Source organism: Argentina silus, assembly GCF_951799395.1.
Source record: "Argentina silus genome assembly, chromosome: 3".
Lineage (NCBI taxonomy): Eukaryota > Metazoa > Chordata > Actinopteri > Argentiniformes > Argentinidae > Argentina > Argentina silus.
Genome location: NC_139657.1, coordinates 4,713,288 through 4,736,282, shown reverse-complemented (window position 1 = coordinate 4,736,282; position 22,995 = coordinate 4,713,288). Strand labels below are relative to the sequence as shown.

The window sequence follows — 22,995 nt, the reverse complement described above, 5'->3', positions numbered from 1 at the left end:
AAAATGAAGTCAAATAGATTACCCTTTTCTGTTTGGCAGGCATTATGCGTACTCAATCATGATAGTGGAATTACATTTTCATTGTGTCACAAACTATGTATACATTTTTTGGAAATGGAATTAAAGACATTATTAATAATTTACTACTTTGAATTTAAAATACTATTAAAATATTATGGCAGATATGATGTATGCTTCCATAGCTAAGGTCATCTACAGTATTCATATGGTCTTCTTGCTGAGGTAAAGTGCTGAGGCATCTGATTGGGTGGTTCAGGGGCTAATCAGAGATGAGCCTATCACAGGGCAATAGTGGGTTGACTCCGATTCGTTCTGCACAATCATTCTAAAAAAACAAAAGATCATGAAAGGGCATCAGCAACCACAACATGGAGACCTAGAATATGCATTTATAAAAACAAATCACAGAGAAAGACAAGGCCCCTTACCATATACTTGACCACATTGATGTGGTAGGGAATACCACCAAGGTCATCACACATGTTGACATGGACCCTCTCCGGGTCTCCTGGGGTGAGGACTGCAGTATCTGGCTCAGCCTGAAAGACAAAAACAGGATCTTAACTAACAAAAAGTGGACAATGGCATTAACTGTCTGTAGTAGCAGTTCATCTGTCTCTGGAGGTACTAGGGATGTAAATGTTTAACAAAATTCCTAAGCATATTAAGCGAAAAACTTACTTTTTATCTAGCTATTTTATAACCAAAGGAATATTAATTTATCATGAAAACATTTTATATATTTATAAGATGAACAACACAATAAACTCTCTCTATGATAAGGCCATACAAACTTGATTAATTGTTTAATGGATGCTCCACTTCAGTTAAAAAAAGAAAACAAAAGATGATACATTATTAATTAATATGAATTAATTATTAAAACATGTTTTAACTGAAGTGGAGCATCCGTTAAACAATTAATCAAGTTTGTATGGCCTTATCATAGAGATAGTTTATTGCGTTGTTTATTTAATTAATATGAATTAATTAATATGGTTAATGCATAGTTTTCTGAGCCCAAAGCATGGGCGAAGTAGGTAATAGCAAATGAAATGATTTATTCTGGATCGACTCCAATTTTTTTTAATGTTTAACGGAAAATAAAATCTGTTAAACATTTAATCAACTTTGCATGGCCTAACTGAATATTGCCCTCCAATAATGCAGTCGGTATTGTAAAACAATAACCATTAGCAACTATTCCTTGAGAGTGTGTAGCAACATTTTGTGTGGTTATTGCAAATCAGCGTGCTAGTTAAAACTAATATCCTCAGTATGTAATAAATCTCTGGTTGTACTCACTGGCTCGAGGTCTCTGTGTAGAGACAGCATGTCAGACATTCTGTCGTTGAATCCGAGGGCAAAGCTTGCTGGGTTTATTGCCACAAAGCACTGACCCTGGGGGAGACGCAACAAAACATACACCAAAAAGTATATTGGAAAACGAGTGGTAAAAAATGTTATAAAAAAAAAAGGCTGCTACTGCCCCCAGGGGCCAAAACACCAATGCCCCCACATCTAAATCTGTTCAGGGTACATAGATCTACCGTTGTGCTGAATGTGGTGCTTTTATGAAAAAGTCAGCTACCAAGTCTGCTACCCGGTCGGTGACCTTCCATGTGCGGATGTGACGACTGTACTGGGCACCTGCCAGTATGCCACAGAACACCTCCACCATCATACCCAGGCCATAGCCCTTGTAACCACCTGCCGAGGGGGAGACGGAGGGGGAGACAGGGGGGTGGAGAAAGAGGACCGTATCAGCTATCGTTATAGGCCATTCTACATAAGCATTTCCCTCCATAATTTTAGCCGCAGCAACGACTAACTTGAATGAAAATATTTAGGAAATCCAATGTACTGTGCTTTTGGTCAAACTTGATGAATACAAATAGAAGTTTCAGAAAAATGGATGTCGACATGAACATATTTCCATGTTTAAAGAGTTGAGTGTGACCTGTGGCCTCGCAGCCACCGATGGGCACCAGTCCCCCTCCGCTGAGCACCGTCCGTGGGTCTGTGCTCAGCTTGCCCTGGGGGTCACAGCCCCAGCCCTCTGGGATGACATCGCCACGCCGCTCATGGAGCTCAATCTTCAGGTGCAGACACACACACACACACACACACACACACACACACACACACACACACACACACACACACACACACACACACACACACACACAGTAAAAGAGAAGGCACACACACGTGAGGACATAGGCAGACACCCATATATATATATACACAAATCATAATTGAAAATGACTACCAAGGAAAATTCAGCACCATTAAATGAATAATCACCTCTGACCTCTATATTGCTGAAATTGATTGACAGGTTGTAATCTGCCTTACCTTTCCTAGTGCGACTGCAGACGTGGCCATGTCCAAGACAAAGCTGTCCCCGTCTTTGGCTGGCGCTGCTACACTAATGGGATTGGTGCCCAGTGTACACTAGAAACCATGGGTACAGAGTGTTAATAATAATAATAATAATAATAATAATAATAATAATAATACAAATAATAATGCATAGAATTTACAGTGCCTGCAAAAGTATCCCCCCCTGCACAATTTTCTAATTGTTACCTCAGAGCCTGAAATTTAAATACATTCAATTGGGGGGGGGGGGGGGGGGGGGGGTTCCCACTGCTCTACACAGCCTACTGGACACTTTCAATGTAATTTTTTTTTAAAAAGACAATCATTTATTCGTAATGTTTACTAGAAAAAGTTAATTTCTACAACCACCACAGCCCTACTATACACTTCAGAAAACATTCTTGTGCTGCTGTCAGCAGTTTCACCATTATGCAAGACAACTAAACCAGTTCTAGTGACAGCTATACATGCCCAAACCATAGCACCCCCTCCAGCATGTTTCACAGATGATGTGGTATGCTGTAAATCTTGGGCAGACCCCTTTTTTCTCCAAATTCTCTTATTACACTCTGGTACTTTTTTTGAGACCTCTAAATATCCTAATTACCCAGATGAAAGAATGCTCTACTGTATAGGGGACACAAGAGACTGTACACAAATAATATTCCAAGGCTAAACATGATTTTTACTACCACTCTATTCAGCAGCACTTCTAGTATACATAACGAGTGAGTTTCAACCCTGAGGGGAGTCATACAAAGTGTTCTTGGCCCCTTTTCTTTCACTTTGAAAGTGTCTAGTAGGCTCTACAGAAGGGAAAATCTGTGGGGAAAATCCCAATATAATTTATTTTTACTCAGGCTATGAGATAGCAACATTAGAAAAGTATGCAGGGGAGCGAATACTTTTGCATGGCATTGTACAGTATATAGCGCTTTTCTAAGACCCAAAGACGCTTGTTAGATGTGTATTTAGGCTAAGACATCTAAAGACTGGAGTACAAAAACAAGAACGCAGGCCATGGTTGTGAGACTCAATAGATATTTAGAAATCATCGTGCCTCACCTCTTTAGCACGTGTAGGGACCACCAGCGGAGAGGTGTTAGTGTATGACATTCCCTACGGTGGACAGGAGAATTATTAGACTGATGCAATGCTTACTGCCACCACTTGGGAGAGACAAAAGCTCAAATGAGACAAAATAAAGACAGGGAAGCCCAAATGTGAGATAACTTGACTCACTATCATGTCCTCTTTCAGCGCCTGCATTGAGTAATATCCAGCGATGCCAAAATGGTTGGAGCCTGACCACAGAAGAAGTTACATGGATTCATTATGGTTCTTAATGATAAAGTACCACAGTTCAATTATATTTTCTTCCCCTGACTGTGTTGTTGGTGCTTCTTTCAACCAGGGTCTTGCATGCTATCAGATTTTGGAGTAGTTATTGGAATGACCAACAAGGCAGCTCTTGTGATGAACAAATTCTATGCACTTGAAATGTGGTAAGTACTTCATGATCCTACAGAGGGAGCATATTTCATAAATTCTAGAGCAAGGGATTCAGCTGACCTACTCTGTGGTTTCTCTACAGCTTTATCTAATCTGGAGTCAGTTCATGACCATTTTGTTAAAGGTTGAAGTTTGCCGAAAGGCATTCTGGATCAGGGGTGGCCTGGCTTTTGTTCCAGCAAAACACTGAAACATCTTAATTAACTCATCATGATTGGGGGAAAAAGCCTGCACATTATGCAATACTTCAAGTCTAAAATGAGTCACCCTTGCGATCCCTTGCTCCAGTCTTGAGAAATGGGGTACACAAACACAGACAACCACCACTACAGCCCAAGAAGAAAGAAGGCAGAACTACAAGTATAACTGCTGACAAGTAACAACTCTGACCGGCTGTAGAGGTTCTAGAACGTTACGTGGACTTGCCGTGGGCCACCACCCAGCCGATGCCAGCATTGCGGGCCTTCTTGATGGCTAGATCCATGCAGAAGTTGCCCACCACCGGCCCCAGTAGGTTCCTGCCATCCACCAGAGCTGTGGCTGCTGTCTCCTTCTCTATGGCCGGCTCGCCGTCTTTAGCGCAGATCCCCGTCTGGACGTCTTTGACATACATGTCTGCATGGGAGACAGGGGGAGACCATGGTCAGTGGTCACCATTTTAATCCATTTGCAAAAGAGTTGGTTTGGTTGCAAAGAGCAGTTGAGGCTCCATCTTAACTGTCCCTCCTTTTTTAATTTTAAAGAAGTAATTCTTCCTTCTTCTAGCATTGTGACTGCCAATAGCCCCTGGTCCTAGCATAGATTACTTTTTCTTATGATGACTGATGGATAGATGATTCACTTACTTAGACAAATGTATTTGTTGTAAGTCGCTTTGGATAAAGGTGTCTGCTAAATGCCATAAATGTGAATGTAAATGTAAATGAGCGGTTGACATGTTGATTTATGACTGTGGTGGTTATTGGGGGGTACCAAGATTTGGGGTTCATTTGAATTCCGTCGGCTGGTCAGTGGAGATGCACTGACTGACCTAAAACGGAATTCAGCTGTGAGGGCAAGGAGGGGTATTGTGGACAAACAAACGAAGGGTTCTCGAAGCTTCAATGAGTTTGGGACTGTTCATAAAAACACTGAACCTGTCAGACACATTCTAAACTGACAATATTATCAATCATTCACTTGTTTATCAATTACTGAAGTACTGTGGGTGAAACTACGTAACTGCTACGTCAACTCCAGTGTTATCTATCAGCAGCCTGCGTGTGTCATACTAACCCATCCTGTTGAGGCCGTGGCTGTAGTGACCCCTCTTGTCTCCCGCCACCAGCACCTCCGCCAGGCTCTGGGCATGGCTGGGTTTAGTGCCCACTGCCACCATGCACCTCTCAATAAAGGCCTGCACCTCCGCATGGGCGATAAGACACCTACGGGAGGGGTTGTTTCAAATCATAAATGTCACAACGCTGTCAACAAATACATTTAGGATGTGCAACACAATACAACTGGAAATGTAATACTGGTACGTTTGTTCTGGAAGCAGGTCTACGGTACATACCAGACTGTGGATAGGATATACCGTACTGTATGTGTTGGATTCCTTTTTGACAAATACATATTTATATATATATTTTTTTTTTTCAGAAACCCTATTTGAGTGAATTATGTGGAATTATGTGAATTATGATGAACACACAGAAGTTTGGCCCTCTATTTGCCTTTAGTCTGAGTTCCAAAGAACAGCTTGCCAATTGAGTAAACACAGACTATGTACAGAGTCTTGTCCAAAACCCATGACAAACTAAATGGTAAACAACTGGGATTCTGCCCTCCTGACCCAAACATTCACACACGTGGGGCATAGAGAGCCCTAGGCCGAGAGAATGGGGTCCGATTTCAGAGTTCACTCTAGGTGTGAATTTGTGTTGAATAGGTTTGCTAGGACTCCATTTGTGGATAGTCTTCAGTCATTTCATGTCATGGCTTTTCCACCATGTGTTCTGAGAAACACAATTGGTTGGATTGAATTCCTCCAGGACCCTGCCTGTGGTTCCTCCAGGACCCTGTCTGTGGTTTGTTGCCATGGGTATTTTACTGACCAGTTGCCACTGGAGCACTGGACCATTGAGGACACTGAACCTGTGGTTTGAGGAGAAAGGTTAACATGTCGTTTTGTTTGCCTTCTGGCGGACCCTGGACTGCTATAAATATGTGTGTGGGTCGGGGTCGTGGGTAAATAGTAGAGTAGAGTTATTCCTTCAGAATAATCTCAATAAATGAATATTGACATTATTTTTATGTATGTTCTTTTTCTCTCTATTCTATTATTGAGGTTAGGGCAGCTTTACTAAGTTATATATATTTTAAAAACTGCTAGAAAAAAATACATATTTTTGATTATTTTATTTGTTTACGTTTATCTATCCATGTTAGTCTCATTGAGATACAATCTCTTTTACAATAGAGACCTGGTCCAAGACAACACCAGGAGAGAATGTTGAAAATAACAGACTGAACACACATCAAACAGTACAAACAATACAAGCTTCCTTCCTTCATTTCCCTGAAATAATCACTGATTTGACATGACTAGATCAGCAAAAGCCATCTAATCGAAAGGAAACCTCCAAGAATCCAGTTGTGTAAGATCAGTGATCATTTCAAAATAAGGGATACATATTTGAATAGGGCCAAATCTACTATTCACTGACATGAACATGGGCAAGTCTGAGATTTCCTGAGAAATGTTCGAAAAATTAATATGAAGAATTGCCATATAATACCAGAGGGTTATACTTTTCTGGGCATAATGCCAATTGCATAACACCTGTGACAATGAAGCACACCAGGAGACACATATGAGTTCTAATACTGTGTCATAGAACACAGCTGACTGTCAGTATTGCATATTGCCCACAACTGTTTGTAAATTAACATTGTTTGTCAATGAAAACAGGCTTTGTACCAGAAAACATACACAAACTGTCCAATATCTACAAGAGGGTGGGTGACTGTGTGTGTGTGTGAGTGAGTGTGTGTGTGTGCGTGTGTGTGTGTGTGTGTGTGTGTGTGTGTGCGTGTGTGTGTGTGTGTGTGTGTGAGTGAGTGTGTGTGATGAGGAGTTCAGTTAACAGAGTAATTTATGATGTATGAGAAGGCATCGTCCAGGGCTGTACATTTCCATTGAGTTTTCAGAGAAAGATTAGCACCTTTACAAAAACTGCGGAGAAAGGTGTGGGTAATTAGTCCTCTGTGTCATCATACTCTTTCTCTCTCTGACACACAAACACAAATGCACATGTCACCACACATATATACATGCACAAACAGAGACATGTCACCACACATATATACATGCACAAACAGAGACATGGACCCACACGTACAACCCCCCATTACGGAAATAAGTTGGTAAAAACATGTAAAACTGCCGTCAGCCAAATGGCATTTGGGTTCCAATGTCAGAGCGAAACCTACTTCTACTGCCTGTAGTCCTGCCTGAGGACTTTGAGGGGTGGGGTGAAATAACAGTCAACCACTTAAATGACACAGGAATGTTCTAGTGTCATGTCTAGTTTGAGACAGATCACAGAAGATTTCCATTGACCATGTATTCCTTTACCTGTTCTCCACCATTGTTGGCTAGGCTAGGGCCATGAGCTGGACAATCATCCCATCATTATTTTGTAAACAGGGTGTCTACAAAATGCACCTGTGCACAGTGCCAGAAGCCTTTTGCCTTGTACTGTAGCATGTAACCCATATGATATACTGTGTGTGTGTGTGTGTGTGTGTTCATGCATGTGTGTGTGTGTGTGTGTGTATGTGTGTGTGTGTGTGTGTGTCAATCACAACACTTGGAGATCCTTTATAAGAATTAGGCTTAAACTCAACTCTTACAAAATAATGTTTACTACAACACACACCTAATGATTAAGATGATATGGTTTGATAATCCATCCATCCATTGACATCATGTTCAAAATGTCATTTTAATCTACAGTTTTACCTCACATTCTTAGGCACAGCTAATGTATCTCTAGCAGTATTCCTTGAGGCACAGAGAGACAGAAATTGGCTCCAACTCAAACTTGGAAGATAACCTAGAATTCTAAAACTCAAAACCAGAATTCTAACAGTTCCTCATAGTTTTGTATACATTTCAATATTTAATTGTAATTCAACAGTTAGTATATTACAGTATATGTACAAATGGGCTACATCAAACATTTTAGTAGACAATATATAACTGGCAAAGATTGAACACATGTATGTGAACAATGAAAATTAAAAACACAAAGCAAACCAGCAAATTATTGTTCAACATTTGATGTTTTGCTTATTTCAGAAAAACAAAGGAGTGTAGGCTACCTCATTGTAAAAACAAATATATATATATACACTTATTTGAATATTTAATATATTCAATGATTACAGAGTTTGAATAAAAACAACAAAACATAAGATTTGGGAAGCCCATACCTGCTCATACTGATTTTGTGCGTGTGCTGATGGTAGGATGTCTCAAGGGTTATGTGGTAAAGGATGAGTTCAACGCTAGGCTCAACGTTTACCTTGCATGTGGAAACGCATAGTGTCGTCCAGTTCAACAGGTAACTTAACTATTTGTAATATGTAAAAAAAACCGGTGTAGCATGATCTGCTACTACATCTGTACGTTCGTGGTGAGGTCACGAGACCATGGCATTAGGTGTGTGTGTTTTGTTGCACCAATATTTGACATGGGACTTTGCCAAGAGCGTAACTTTGGATTGAACATTGGGGGGTTGAGGTCTCCACCCATGTAGGGGGGTCCGGGACATGCCCCCCCAGGAGATTTTTTTGGGCTGTTTCGCATGAATTTTAAGGGGAAGACACATACCAAAACAACATGATCTACATATCCCAACTAGTGCAGTGGAATAGCATGAAATCACTCACTCTGTGATAAAAGCACCAAATTTGTAACACATCAATTTGTTGTTCCAGTATTAGTGAAATGGATATTTATCACTTCCTGAACATATCTTCAGCCTTGTACTAGTTATGCTACTTAACAGGACTACATTCAACTTCAGCATGGTGAGCATCAAGAGGTATCATCATACCTTGACCTATCGCAGTCTGTCATAGATTTATCAAATACCTTTGATATTCAGGTATCAAAAGCAAAACATGTGAAAGCTGAATCCACTGTTATAGGTATGATGAAGCACAGGAATGCTAAGTATAATGTAATGAACCATACCATCGTGCATTTGAACTATTTCTTTTGTATTTTCTGGCGAATTGAAAGGGGTTTCTCTTATCTGAAACTCATGAAATAGGGAACAAATGACTAAGCATGCCATCATTTTAAAACCAAAGATCTCCTGAACAAGATTATGTGGTAATTTTCTGTTTTCCTGTGAAAGCCATATAAATCATAGGTATGCATAAATGTACGCAATCTGGAAGCATAGCATCACCCATTGATACAGGGTGAATTGAAAACCAGAAAATATACCGTTTGACCAGTTTTACAACTTTGATTTCCAGATATTCTGTATAAACATAAGATGTGAAACTCATTTTTTTTTTTTTTCAAGATAACTGTGTTCACGTCCCTTAATTTACATGGAAATGGGGGGGGGGGGGGGGGGGCAGCGTATCTGTGCAGTCTCAAGTTGGACAATGAAGTGCAATTCTGACTGCAAGGCTTGAAAACATGATGGTGACAACATGATGGCACAGATAGTGTAGTAGTACTGTTGGCACAGAACATGTTGGCAGTTCCTGTACCAAAATGAATCATCTGTGTCTGGGGTGTAAAACGTGTAAAAAAAAAAAAAAACCTCATCAAATGTTTGTTCCTTATAATAACCGTAACAATAACAAATGTAGCCTGTAGCCTAACAGGATAACTAGTGGTTTGCACGTTGCAGTGAAGCCTCTGTAGTTCGCCTGGTGACGTATTCTGCAGATGGTAGTCTCTGACACATACACGCCTACGTCTCGGAGGGTGTTCCTGATCTATGGGTTGTTTTGGGGTTTTCCCTAATTAGGGTGAGCATTCTTTGGTGATCCACTGTAGAAGTCTTCCTTGGTCGACCAGGTCGTTTGCAGGATTTTTTTTCTGAGCTTACCAGTGCTGTATTATTTTTTGATGATGTTCCAAGCTGTTGATTTTGCAACGCCTAAGGTTTTGGCTATGTTTCTGATAATTTTTTTCAGGTTTTTCCGCCTCATAATGGCTTCCTTGATTTTCATTGACACCTCTTTGGTCGTCATGTTGACAGACCCCAATAGCAGACTCGAAAGGCAAACACAAAGCCTAGAATCAATACTAGACATTGACAGCTCTCTGATGCCTGCACAAATGATGTGATCGATAACACGTGACCAATTGTCCAATTGTCCCATTGCTTTTGGTGCCCTGAAATAGGGGCACTATTGTTAGAAATTATTTTTATAAAAACAGTTGCATTATAATGCTCAATAGCAGACGAGTAAATAAAGCTATTCAGTTCTTTATTTAGGGTGATTAAATTTACTAATTGTATTTGATATTCCATATGCAAATCAATTGAATTAATATGTTTTTTAATCATCTGAAATTTACTAATGTGATGGCCTGTTGAGATGAATCAAGCATTAAATGAGATGAATCAAGCATTAGTTCCATGGTACGTTGGATTAATACATGAAGAGGTAAGGGTCAGGTCATCAAGATGGATGCTCCAACACACACATAACATAAGAATGATGTAATGGAAAAATACTAGGCTAGGAAAGGACAAATCAGAGTAGGTGTATGTTTTCTTCAGCAGGTCAACTCGTTCCCCAGAGGGAACGGACCGGCGATATCTCTACCTGGAACGGATCATGTGTCAGGGGCTGGGACCAGCCTAAAACACCAACGAGAGGAGAGCCAAGTCTAAACCGCGGCTCCTCCCCAACCAAATAGCCAATCACAATCATTCTGTTTACTGTAAAATGCCTTGTTTGACTGTTTGAATGCATCAATTTTTGGAAGGTTGGTTACAGATTAACAGCTTGCTGACTGTGATTTTCTTCGCCAAAAGTGGTCCTTGTACAAGTCTAGAATTTTGACATATAAATAAATAGCTAAAATTAAGAAGTAGTTTGTCTTCTCCTTCAAATAAAGAACACGTTTTCTTACACTATGTATAAAAAGTGTGGTCATTTCTAAATGATGAAACCAATATGTACACAAATACCATCAAATAAAAGCTGAGAATTGCTTGCTTTGTTATGGCAACAGCAGGTATCCTAACAAAAGAAAGGTACTATTTGAACCGGTGACAAAAACGAATAATGTGCTGATAATAAATTATTGATAATTATATTTCTCTGTCATTTTTTTTAAACGTGACATTTTGAAACTTGTACAGGGGGGTAGTGGGGATGAAGAGGTTCACTAGCTACTCAGCAAGAGCCAAATCTCTCACTGCTTTTGCCATTTTGGATGAATTGCCATTTAATAGCAACCAAGTATCTACTTGGTTATGTCACAGATGTGACCTTTATTGTCCTCATCACAATGGATTATTAATGTGTTGACCTGAATGAGACATAAACGTTACTGCTGTTTGACTGGGGTGGCCGCCCACAGGAAGTCGTGCAGTCCGGATGCGTGGTATTTCCTGTTTCTTGTCCTGGAGCAGATGGGTAATGGTGGCTTGTTGAGTTTGAGGACTCGTAGTACAGGAGAGAAGATTTTTTTTTTTTGGGTTGCTTTAAGCTTTTTTTTAAACAACATAAATAAATTAAATCTGATAATGATTGGGAAAACCATGCTATATAGAATAAATGTTGAAAACATGTCCTTTTGTGTTTGCCTCTGCTTCATGCCGACTGCTCAACCCAGATCCGAACCTGTCACTTTTCCACCCTGTGACAGTCACTTGATGAACTGCTACAAATGGTACAGCTGTTGCCTCAGACCCAGCTGGGTGGTGCACACTCCTGCAAGAGCCCAGCGGTGAGAGCCACCCTGGTCAGTCAAGTGGCTGTGGTCCGTGTGTGTTATTTTCTGCCGTTCTCTCGAAGAACCAGCTACAGCTAACTCCTCTGACCAGAACAGGGCTAGCGCGCGGATCCCAGAGAGGAAGGAACCACGCCCTCCAGTTTTCAAAGCATGGAAGGCTGGCCTAGTCTCTAATTCTCTCCGAGACCCACATCTGCTACCACTTTGAGACGTGGGAGAAAATAGAAAGTTGGCAGAGGGGCCTGTGATTTTGGATAGATTTAAATATGTGAGCCAGTGTGGGAGAGGCCGCTAATGTAACAGGACGACCAGGGGTGGGAGGTCGGAAGGGGTTGTATGTCGGGTGGAGAGCTGCTATTAAGCCTCTGAATCATGTTGGGCCGACGGAGACTGGAGTCAGGCGAGTGTGCAGCAGAGAGAGGTGGGGATTTCAGCAGAGAGACATTTTAAAAGTCAGATATGTAGTAAATCGGCAGCCTTGATCTTGTAGCTTTCACACTAGCTTGCTAGTGGTCTCTGGGTCAACCTGAGAAGCCAGTGAGTGAGTCACCCTGAATAGTCACACATGTTACGCAACGCATAGCGTGTGTGGACACTGCAGCATTCTAAACTCATAGAAACGCACAGGGCTGTTCTTTTTAACATGTCCCATGGTGGGTTAGCCTGAATTTGCGAAGAGGACATGAATAAAGGGAAAAAGTAAGTTAGTAGGTTTTGAGATCGGGATGAATTTCTTCACACCCCTCAAAAGCTTCAGTCATTAATAGAACTGTGTTCTTTGAGTAGGCATAGTGGGCATGACCCATCTTACCCATGTACTACACTTCTCTCGACAGCAGCCATTTCCTTGCTCTGTAGTGGTCTGCTTGGGCGGCCCTCCCCTGCAAGGGCATATTTACACAACCAACATGTCCCAAATGACAAGTTCCACATATAGACAGCACTGGAGCAGGCTCAGAGGGCGGGAAATGGTGTAAAAATACCCCTGCTGCACCTTCAAACAGGAGGAGCCGTCTCAGAGCCATCCCTAGCCTTTAAAGCCAAAATGAAGATAGATTGATCCGCCCTGAAATGGCTTTGAGGGTCCATATTACATTATTACATATTTGGCCATTCTAGATACAGGATCGCAAGAAACAACCTCTTTTCAGGAGGGCATGTTCACTCCAACTCACCAATACCAGTAGGCCTGTCCCTTGTTGAGAAATGTTATTGTGGTTCAAACTTGAGGAAAGACCACACACTACTTTGTGTGACGAAAAGAGAAATGTACTCATGAACATCTATCGAAACTCTCAGGACTACTCCATGTTTTTTTAGATATCACCATCCTCACGATTCTCCCATCAATGCTGCAGATACATACAAACAAATGTTATAGTAGACAATGTTGAAAAAAAGCAAACAGTAGCGGTTATGAGCTTAACCCTTCTGTAGTTGGTAAATGTTTTATTTCACTTCTCACATTTCCTTTCACAAAGGTAAGGGTTAGGAATGGTCCAGGTTCAATTTAGTGAAAATAATAATATACCAATAAAAATAACAGTAATAATGTAACAGTAATCAATGTCGTAATAATATTAGTAAAAGAAAGGTGAAAAAAAAAGAAAAAATGGTGTCCCATGATTTGAAGGGAAGGTCGTTTCTCCATAACTGAGTGGCTTCTTACAAAGCACTGTTTCTCTCCGTCCTCCATTTTGTGTTTCTGCCATTTCTCCTCCTCCCCCTCTGTTTAATCTGTCACCACGCTTAGGGCCGAATCCTAACTGGAGATACAAACACGTAACTTGAGTTTTCACGTAAATCAATTTGCATTGATATGAATGAAAGACTCCAGGTGAAACTTCAATCTAACTAATTTGCTTTTGTTTCAAGTGAGGATTCGGCCCTTATACTCTCCATCTCTCTTTCTTTTTCTCTCTCCCCACTCTCTCCCCTCTCTCCCCTCTCTCCCCTCTCTCCCCTCTCTCGCTCTGTCACTGTCTACCTCTACAATATCGACCCCTAGTCCCTACCCCCAAGGCAGGTAGGGGTTAAATTCAGCTCCTGTCTCTCTCTCTCTCTCTCTCTCTCTCTCTCTCTCTGTCTCTCTCTCTCTCCGTCTGTCTCTCTCTCTCTCCGTCTGTCTGTCTGTCTGTCTGTCTACCTGCTGAAGAGCTTCATGAAGCTCTGGAAGCCGTCTTCCCCGAAGAAGTCAAAGGAACCCTGGGAGGTGCCCAGATGCACCAGCAGCAGCACGAGGAGGACCACCACCAGCAGAGGCACCAGCAGGTTCCACCCCGCAGCCAGGATGTTGTACCACTTGGCCTTGTCTGAGCACTCCTGGGCCAACTGCAGGTTGCCCTGGGTCTTCTGGTCCCTGGCCTGGGCACAACAGAGAGCAAGGCAAGGTGAGTGGAGCTCAGAGTTTAAGTTGGTGGTGAAGTGGAGGTTTTGACCTCAATGAGACTATCATCGATGAATGGAAGATTAGATTAAAGACAATAATGACATGAGCAGCTGTGACAACATCATGGTATGGCAATTGATTTAACACTGTCATGGCACAAAATGGGGAATTTGAGGATGCTAGTCGGCTGTATGTCTGAGCAGCTGGCTGACGTTAAAGTTTGTCTTGACAGTGTGACATCAGTAGTCATAAGCGGACCAATGCTGTCTCTGTTAAGTCACAATTATGACAGGTTAGAAAAAGTCTAATGTTCCTTTAGATAATTTCTCAGGCTTGGTGAAAGGCACAAGTAAAGGAACATCAAGGGTAGCTGGCACTGCATGTTGGGCTCGATAGCTACTTTTCACTTTTTACTGTAGCTGTCTGTATCATCAGCCCGTCTACATCTCCCTGTTTTACAAGGCCACTCTGTTAGAGTATTATACTGTAGCTGCGTACCGTGGAGGAATGGGGTGGAGCATAAGCATGGAGATGGATAACATATGGAGATGGATGATGTTGCCCAGAGACGCTGATTCAAGGTCAGCTTTGTGTTTCCTTCCCTCATGATGACAAGTACGATTCGGGGGGAGGGTAAGCTGATCCTAGACCTGTGCCTATGTTGGAAAGGTCTACCCAGAGTGTGTCTGTTTGCTTTGGGGCGTCCCAGTCCTGCTTCTACCCATGTACTCTTTAATTCCCCATGAGCACTTGCCTATTAGTAAGATGCCAATTACGCCATTTTTAAACCTCAGGACAGTCAGGCTGCCGACGGCTGTCTCTAATTTGGGCACGCCGTGCCATTACAGGGAGAAGTGATTTCGAGCGGCTGTGCCTGCGTGCGTGTTGTCTATCCACACCCCCATTCCTGTGGCAGACCTGGGTTCAAATAGTATTTAAAATGATTTCAAATGCTTATCTGTGCGTGTTCGCCTGGTGCAAACCAATGGAATAGTCCCAAAAGTGCTAACCACACCCATCTGGCGCTCCAGGCACACTCAAGCAAACACTCAAAGTGTTTTGCCGTATTTTTATTTGTTTATTCGTTGTTTTTTTCCTTAGTTTTTTCATGGTATGTCCAAATGAGATAAAACGAGGCCTCATGGGGAGGAGAAAAAATAGGGAAAATGTATGTGCACCATTTGACACTACATGTATATATTGTATGTTTGGCTTTATGAGTCAATGACTGTTGCTTTGTGCACATACTGTACATATAAAAATAAAAAGTTTAAAAGTATTTTAGAGGATTTCAGATACTATTTGACCCAAGTTTGTCTGTGGCAGGGAATAGTCTGTTTCCTAGGCTCACAGACAGAGTATCTTGAGACAGCACCAGAACACATCCTTCCATGTGGACAACCCTGGGCAAAATACTGATTTGAAATGGTTTGAAATATCAAAAAAAGAAAGAAAAAAAAAAGGTCTACTTAATTGAACTTCTCAAACACAATGGAAACAATGGAATAGTCTCAAAAGTGCAAATGCCACAGGCAAGGCAAGACAAATCAAGCACACCAAGTTTTTCAAATATATATGCCTGTGCTTGTTTAGAAGTATGCCAGATGCACCGCTGCCAGTATTTATTCTGTAGCTGCTGTAGCTATGCCAGCTGTACCCAGTGTACCATTATAGTGTCAGTATGCTAGTTGTGTCAGTATGCTAGTTGTGGCAGAGCAGTAATAGCTGCATTGTGCCAACGGTTCATACCTTTATAATTACAGCGTGCAAGCTGGTTAAGTACTGCTGCTATTATTTATACCTGTTGGACTAGTTGAGCTGCATGATGCTAGCTGTCTCAGTTTCAATGTCGGTTATCTCATTTCACCTTCCCCAAACTAGGGCATTTGCTTGCTGAAGATCTCTCTTGTAAAATCGATTTTTTAAATCTCACTGGGACTTACCTGTATAAATAAAGGATCAATACAAATAAAATGCAAATTACAAGCATATCCCACAGGTTTTTACGCATTTTTGCCTTTTGTGAGACAGGATGAAATGGTGAGATGGAGAGAAAGAGAGAGAGAGAGAGAGAAAGACCTTTCTCTCTCTGCACCCTTCTCCACCCTTCTCCTGAATTATGCAATATCCCACATGAATTAAGGTGGGTATTTATTGGTGTTAAGTGCTAAGTAACGTGCTTCGACCTCGCCTACGAAACCGCACACTTTAGAAGAAGGGTGGAGAAGTGCGAAGCCCAATTTGTCGATGACTCACCTTAATGGAGTAGATGAGAGCCACGAAACCCAGACAGCAGAAGTTGACATACAGGGTGTTGCACAGTGACCAAACCAGATAGTCGCTGGGCGGCTTATTTCCCGCGGCACCCATATTCACTACCGTGGAACCGGCCGGCTTGCGGGCCGACTTGCAGTTGGTGAGCGGGGTGCAGTCAGACGGGTAGTTGTACGTGTGGTTGTCCATCCTCCTCCTGTCTCTCTGGCTCTGGGTTCTCTCTGTATTTTGCAGACAAGCAGGTAATCGTGTGACCTGGTCCTCCTCGCTGTGTGCTTTGGTGTCCCCTCGGCTAGCCGTGTCCCTTAGGCTTATATGCCCCCCCCCCCCCACCCACCCCCTGTGGAAGAGGGTGGCGACTAGGAGACAGAGGGCGCACTGGGCAGGGACCTGCAAGGCCTGTCATTATGTGGTCAGGCTTCTGGAAAGGATGGAGAGACAGGGAGAGAGAGAAGAAGAAGAAGGCAATGAAAGGGCGAGAGAGAGAAAACGAATGCACTGGGCTGGGGGGGGGGGGCAGACAGAGGGAGAGAAAGAGGGTAGGAACAGAGAGACCAAGAGGGAGAGAGAGTGGGAGCTGAGAGACCATGAGGGAGAGGGAGAAAGAGAGGGAGAAAGAGAGAGAGAGAGAGAGAGAGAGAGAGAGGGAGAAAGAGAGAGAGAGAGAGAGAGAGAGGGAGAAAGAGAGAGAGAGAGAGAGAGAGAGAGAGGGAGAAAGAGAGAGAGAGAGAGAGAGAGAGAGAGAGAGAGAGAGAGAGAAAGAGAGAGAGAGAGAGAGAGAGAGAGAGAGCCTGATGGCCTTTGAAGTTGAATCACACATTTGCTGTCCTTTCTCATTGTGAAAACTAACTTTACTCAGTTGAAGGGTGGCAATACGTGTATACTGTATCTACATTATGTTCTGATGAAAGTGGATGTGTTCATACACTACAAAGACCTTGCAAACTCTACTTTGAGATTCCGAAGAAATTTGGCAAATGATTGAAAACAGAATAAAAGATCCACTTGCATCAGGAGACTCTCAGGAGAAAACAACGTTGTATAAACATGTATCGTTGTATATGGGTCATGACAGAAAATGGTATGGTGCAGCAATGTCTAAATCCAAACATTGCATAAACGTATATAAAAGGATGTTGATTCACTGTTTTGTGCCAACCATAGAGAGACAATGAAAAAATAACTATGAGACAACATTAAAACCAAACATTGCAGAGTACAATGTGGTAACACCATCACACCATGTTGTTTTATGGTTGTGATTTGATGGTCATCATCCAACATTGCTACATTGTTTATCATGGGTTGAAAATGAAAGTGTTCCTAACATTTGCAGTTGATCAGCATCAGACCATCTCACAGTTGAAAATAATAGTTTTTAAAATGCTGCCTATTTACTAGCTAGTAACTAGCTTTACTTGAGAATAATCCACGGGATGATACAGCGGGACACTTTAGAGAATAATAAAACACAGGAACACTTGAGGAAGTAATCAAAGTCTATTAATCTAGTAATCTAGTCTAGTAATCTAAGTCCATAATCTAGAGATTTGCTAGAGAGGCCAGAGCACATGGCAAATTCCCAGCCACTACCCAGATTCCACATTCCCAGAACAACAGAAAACGCACCTCTCTTAAGGAGAGGTCCTAATGAATGGAATCAAATACAGTGTTAATTAGTCCTTGCGGGTTAGTCTCTGCCACCCTCTGGTGATCATTTACATCACATTTACATTTATGGCATTTAGCAGACGCCCTTATCCGAAGCGACTTACAACAAATCAGACGGATCAGACGGAACCATGACAGAATCAGACGGATCAGACGGAACCATGACAGAATCAGACGTATCAGACGGAACCATGGCAGAATCAGACGGATCAGACGGAACCATGGCAGAATCAGACGGATCAGACGGAACCACGGCAGAATCAGACGGATCAGACGGAACCATGGCAGAATCAGACGGATCAGACAGAACCATGGCAGAATCAGACGGATCAGACGGAACCATGGCAGAATCAGACGGATCAGACGGAACCACGGCAGAATCAGACGGATCAGACAGAACCATGGCAGTGATAGAACAGAGGCATACCCCACCAACATTAGACAACTATGCAGAAAACACTGAAGCTGTTGAAATATTTCTGTAGAAGTCAATTAAATCAATGGTTAGAGTGTAGATTAACTGAAACACTAGACAACAGTGCTCAGGCCAACGTATAGCCGAGTGCAGATGTGTGGTCTTCCCAAAAAAGGCCTAAGTATCCATTTGTGTGCCTAAGTATCCATTTGGTTAGGAAGTTCACGTTACATCAATGTTAGACTTTTAACGTTGTATTTATGTTAATAAGCAACATTTTAAAACTATTATTACTATGTTGATTTGTATTTTCACAACAGTTCAGCTGTTTGTCTACTGGTCACCTATGGTAGTGTCACATATTGAACAGCAGTCATATGCACTGTGACAGCGCCCTCTTATGGCAATGAATATGTTTCCCCCAGGGCACTGACTTCAGTGCACCTTTCAAGCAGAATGATATTGCCTGCCAAATCAAAAAAAAGAAAAAGAAAAGTCCCTTTTTCTAATTGACTTCCTTGTTGTGTAAGAAAATGAATACTCAATTTACAGGCAATACTTTTTCATACTATGATAAGCATTAGACTGTAAAAATGTAAATGCTCAATCAAATTGGATAAACCAATCACAATGCCTCATTTTGCTATTTCATTTCCTCAGTGTCATGCACTCCCTTCCACAGTGTAAATTGCATCGTAATCCCATTTGGATTTCCGATTTCATCCTCACCATGTTATACCTGTCAATTAAACGCTGTGGGCGGGGGTTTCAATGCCACTTTGAATTTAAGATTTCATTATGGCAGGTACCATGCAGAGAAAACGTATGTGAAAACCCTACATAGTTTTCACATTTTATTACATAGGAGCCTGAAATCTACACAATCTACTTGACACATTAAAAGTGAAACAAAAAATATTTTAAAAAATGTATAGAAATAATGATGAATGAATTCCACTCCTGTGTTGAGTTTGGCAGTCTTTTATTTTGAAAACCATTGGCTTAATGGCAGCACATCTACAATGTTTCATTATTCTCCAGCTGCTCACTTTGGATCGAGTGTGCACTATCCACTTTTTACATTATGTTTGCATACAGATGGAGTCCCTCCAACTATTGTATAACTTGGTAGAGTAATTTGAGAGCTTTGTTTTGAATGTTGGTTTGCCATTGCCAAGGGTCTGCATACCTATTCACACAAGGCATTTTCTTTATTCATGTTTAACTATACAGTATATAGAAGAGCAGAGACTTATCTTCAAGACCCACAGTGTTGTTATTTATACTTTAACAAATGGTTCCATCAAGTGCATGAATTTCCCTGACTGAAATGTAATTCACCGTTTCCTCACATAAGAGAGTGTATCTGCTCCATCTCCAGGTTACTGGCGCGCCACAAAATCCTGGAAGACTGAGGGGGAAAAACAACTGTTTGCAGAGTGAAGTACAGGCTCAACTTTGGTGTGTGTGTGTGTGTGTGTGTGTGGGGGGGGGTGCATAGCGTTCGCCAGCCAGAATGGGGGAGGGGGGGGGTGGGGTTAAGGTTAAGGTTAGGGTCAGGGTCAAGGTTAGGGTTAGGGTTGTGTGTGTGTGTGTGTGTCCGTGTGTCCGTGTGTCCGTGTGTCCGTGTGTGTGTGTGTCCGTGTCCGTGTGTCCGTGTGTCCGTGTGTCCGTGTGTGTGTGTGTGTGTCCCCATCCCCCATGCCAGTTTAGTTTATGTCGTTACAGCTACTGTTCTTTCAGTGTGGCTCAGTTATCTGATGGTAAACATCATTCACTACTCCCCTCCCCTCTTTTTTCCATCTATCCTCACCCTTCCCCTTCCCTTTCCCTTTCCCATTGTTATTCCCCTTCCCTGGCCTGTGATACTGTAATTATATTCGACTGTGGGTCGCTTCTGCTGCATTTCTAAGAAACTACCCCTGCATACTTCGCTGGAAAAAAACATGTTTCAACGTGTCATCCGCTTCCCAAGGTCATCATCATTTGCGTGTGTATGTAGGTTACAGTTGTTTTTCGTGTTAGTGCCTGTTGGTAGTGTTCTCCTGGTAGTAATTTCATAAATCCAGCAGCAAATATTCCAGATTTGGATCATAAAAGTCATACTTAATAGTGTGTGGTGCTGTTAATAGAAAGTAAATGCCTTGGGAGAACTGTAAGCAGTATCAGCTTTCAGAGAAAGCATTCGTTTTTTCTTTTGTCACGAATCTCGTGCCCCCCTGCTTCTAATTAAAACCAGACTTTAGTGATTAAGGCTATACTAGTACTACATACTGTTCAGTACACACTCTTTAGTTCAAATGTATGCAGTAAGCTACAGATATCAGCATACTTGTCCATACCGAACAATCATGGCACTGTATGCAACTGTTAGTTGCTCATCGCACCACTTACTGGTTGAATTTATTTCTCTATTGAAAGTAGCCTGCGCCCTTTTCTGGTTCCATTGGATTGTAGTGCCTGGGTTAGTCCAAGTCATCAGTGGTCAAGTTTAAGTCGAGTTGGTCATGAAAATCAGGACTACATTGGTATTACACTACAGTGAGTGCAGAAAAATGGCTAGAAATGTTTTAACCCCTATAAAAGCAGTTTTTATGTTATTCATGTCTGAACATAAACAGCTTCAGTTGTTGGCATATTGTACATGTTTATTATTTTAGCACGCCAGAAAGAACAGGTTGCCGATGCCAAGAAAACAGTTACAAAAAGAAGATAGATACAAAAAGAAGTGCCAAATGACTAATCTTGGCACAACATAACGTTTGATACATAAGATGTTTTAATTAGTTGGCTTGACATTGCCAAAACACATGCAAAAATATATATGATATAATGACAACAGATTAAGCCTGCCAATCACTGCAACAACTGTTATCTCCAAAAGCAAATGCTGGACCATCACAGCAATCCAAAGAATGATCAGTTCTTTGATTTTAACATATTCATTAGTAGGCGGAACATGACAGAGACGGTGGAGAAGAAGATGACGAATGTAAGGATAACCAGGGTCAGGGCAGCGATGTTCAGGCAGCGTGCCTTGGCTCCATACCCCTTGGCACTCTCCACGTCCCCAGTCAGCTTTCTATCCCTGGACTGAAAAAACATTACTGTCATAAATGTCATTACTGATGGTGGAGGTTCTTCGTTGAACATGACTCGGCTTAATCTGGGTCCAGGAAACTAGTGTGATGGTTAAAGTTGAATGTCCTTGCGTCCAAAGTTCTGTCTATGAATTTTAGAGTGGTGACATTTCTCCAACCCCACCCCTCAGCTTTATGGGGCTGGTCTGATGTGTTGTTTTTACGGAGTGTACGGATTGTGGCTTTGACAATATTCACCAAAAAGAAAACAAGGAGGAATTAATAATGTTTGTAAATTAAATATTGTTTTCAAGGGATCTCATTCCCTGATCGCTATCGATTAAACATAGTCTTTACAACCATTAGAAAGCTTGAATGTTACATATTGACCCATTAAAATCCTAACCCTAACCAGTACAATCAATAACATTGAACATGACTAGGCTTAGTCTGGGTCCAGGAAACTAGTCTACTGAGTTAAAGTTGTTAAAGTTAAAGTTAACTTTAACAACTTTAAAAAAAAAAAAAAAAAAAAAAAAAAGTTCAAGTTATGTAGCTGGTCTGAAGTTTTGTTGTTTTTTCTAATTACGGATTGTGGCTTTGACAATATAAACATAACCAATGCAATCAATAACATTGACAACGCATGCTCACCTTCACAGAGTAGTACAGTGCAATCAATCCCAGACAAAACGGGTTGCAGTAGATAAAGCTGCAAATAGACCAAATAATGTGGTCTCTGGGCATTGGACCAGGGTTGCTCATTCGAACGGTGGCATGTTGGCCCATGTTTCCAAGCTCACTATCCATGGCAAATGACTAGACGTGTTAGTAAGGAAAATGTAAAGAATCTGATGTCTCTCAGCCCAAGGAGATGATGAGGATAGAAGTAAAGTGCGTCTCACTGAACTGCGTGGATGCAAGGGAGTGCTGGTCAGAGGGGGAAAAAAAAAGAAAAAAAAAGGCAAAAGATTGGTTTCCTGTAATCAGAACATTCTTGGCCTTGAAATGTAAACATCCTGTACTGTTTTACCAGTCAATGCACCTTAATGCAGTACAGATGATGCATTACTATGATTTGGTCGTAACTACAATACAAAACAATCAATCGGTCGTCCCATCATCATGATACGTAGTTCCAAACATGCTTATTATCGGCAGGGACTGGGTAGTTTGTCAGGATCTAGTTTTCCTTTTTTGACAATTTTGTAGTGATGTCCTCATCAACACAATGTGTAATTGAATCCCTATTCGAATAAGG

General features: G+C 41.6%; 3 protein-coding genes across 3 annotated transcripts; all 3 read right to left on the bottom strand.

Moving 5' to 3' along the window:
* Window positions 1-218: 218 nt before the first annotated feature.
* LOC310802795 (putative oxidoreductase YjmC) lies at window positions 219-8,441 on the bottom strand. Its single transcript, XM_083667355.1, has 11 exons — window positions 8,398-8,441; window positions 5,194-5,342; window positions 4,345-4,533; window positions 3,649-3,710; window positions 3,472-3,525; window positions 2,380-2,478; window positions 1,982-2,117; window positions 1,613-1,731; window positions 1,327-1,422; window positions 450-560; window positions 219-346 (listed from the first exon to the last, which is right to left on the bottom strand). Exons 1-11 carry the CDS (start codon window positions 8,403-8,405, stop codon window positions 281-283), a joined length of 1,089 nt encoding a protein of 362 aa, XP_083523481.1. The 5' UTR covers window positions 8,406-8,441; the 3' UTR covers window positions 219-280.
* Window positions 8,442-14,001: 5,560 nt separating this feature from the next.
* Window positions 14,002-16,836, bottom strand: ifitm5 (interferon induced transmembrane protein 5). The gene is made up of 2 exons (XM_083666094.1): window positions 16,551-16,836; window positions 14,002-14,269 (listed from the first exon to the last, which is right to left on the bottom strand). The coding sequence occupies exons 1-2, from the start codon at window positions 16,755-16,757 to the stop codon at window positions 14,048-14,050; spliced, it is 429 nt and encodes a 142-aa protein (XP_083522220.1). The 5' UTR covers window positions 16,758-16,836; the 3' UTR covers window positions 14,002-14,047.
* Window positions 16,837-21,281: 4,445 nt separating this feature from the next.
* LOC310801742 (interferon-induced transmembrane protein 5-like) lies at window positions 21,282-22,647 on the bottom strand. Its single transcript, XM_083665854.1, has 2 exons — window positions 22,389-22,647; window positions 21,282-21,747 (listed from the first exon to the last, which is right to left on the bottom strand). The coding sequence occupies exons 1-2, from the start codon at window positions 22,542-22,544 to the stop codon at window positions 21,574-21,576; spliced, it is 330 nt and encodes a 109-aa protein (XP_083521980.1). The 5' UTR covers window positions 22,545-22,647; the 3' UTR covers window positions 21,282-21,573.
* Between the last annotated feature and the right edge of the window lie 348 nt (window positions 22,648-22,995).

Excerpts from the sequence above, each read along its gene's own strand:
- LOC310802795 (XM_083667355.1), bottom strand. Across the intron at positions 3,526-3,648 it reads CGCTGAAAGAGGACATGATA|GGAATGTCATACACTAACAC; the intron begins GTGAGTCAAGTT and ends TGTCCACCGTAG. Across the intron at positions 561-1,326 it reads TACACAGAGACCTCGAGCCA|GCTGAGCCAGATACTGCAGT; the intron begins GTGAGTACAACC and ends TTTGTCTTTCAG.
- ifitm5 (XM_083666094.1), bottom strand. The coding sequence starts at position 16,757 with ATGGACAACCACACGTACAACTACCCGTCTGACTGCACCCCGCTCACC. Across the intron at positions 14,270-16,550 it reads CTCTCATCTACTCCATTAAG|GCCAGGGACCAGAAGACCCA; the intron begins GTGAGTCATCGA and ends TGTTGTGCCCAG.
- LOC310801742 (XM_083665854.1), bottom strand. The coding sequence starts at position 22,544 with ATGGATAGTGAGCTTGGAAACATGGGCCAACATGCCACCGTTCGAATG. Across the intron at positions 21,748-22,388 it reads CACTGTACTACTCTGTGAAG|TCCAGGGATAGAAAGCTGAC; the intron begins GTGAGCATGCGT and ends ATGTTTTTTCAG.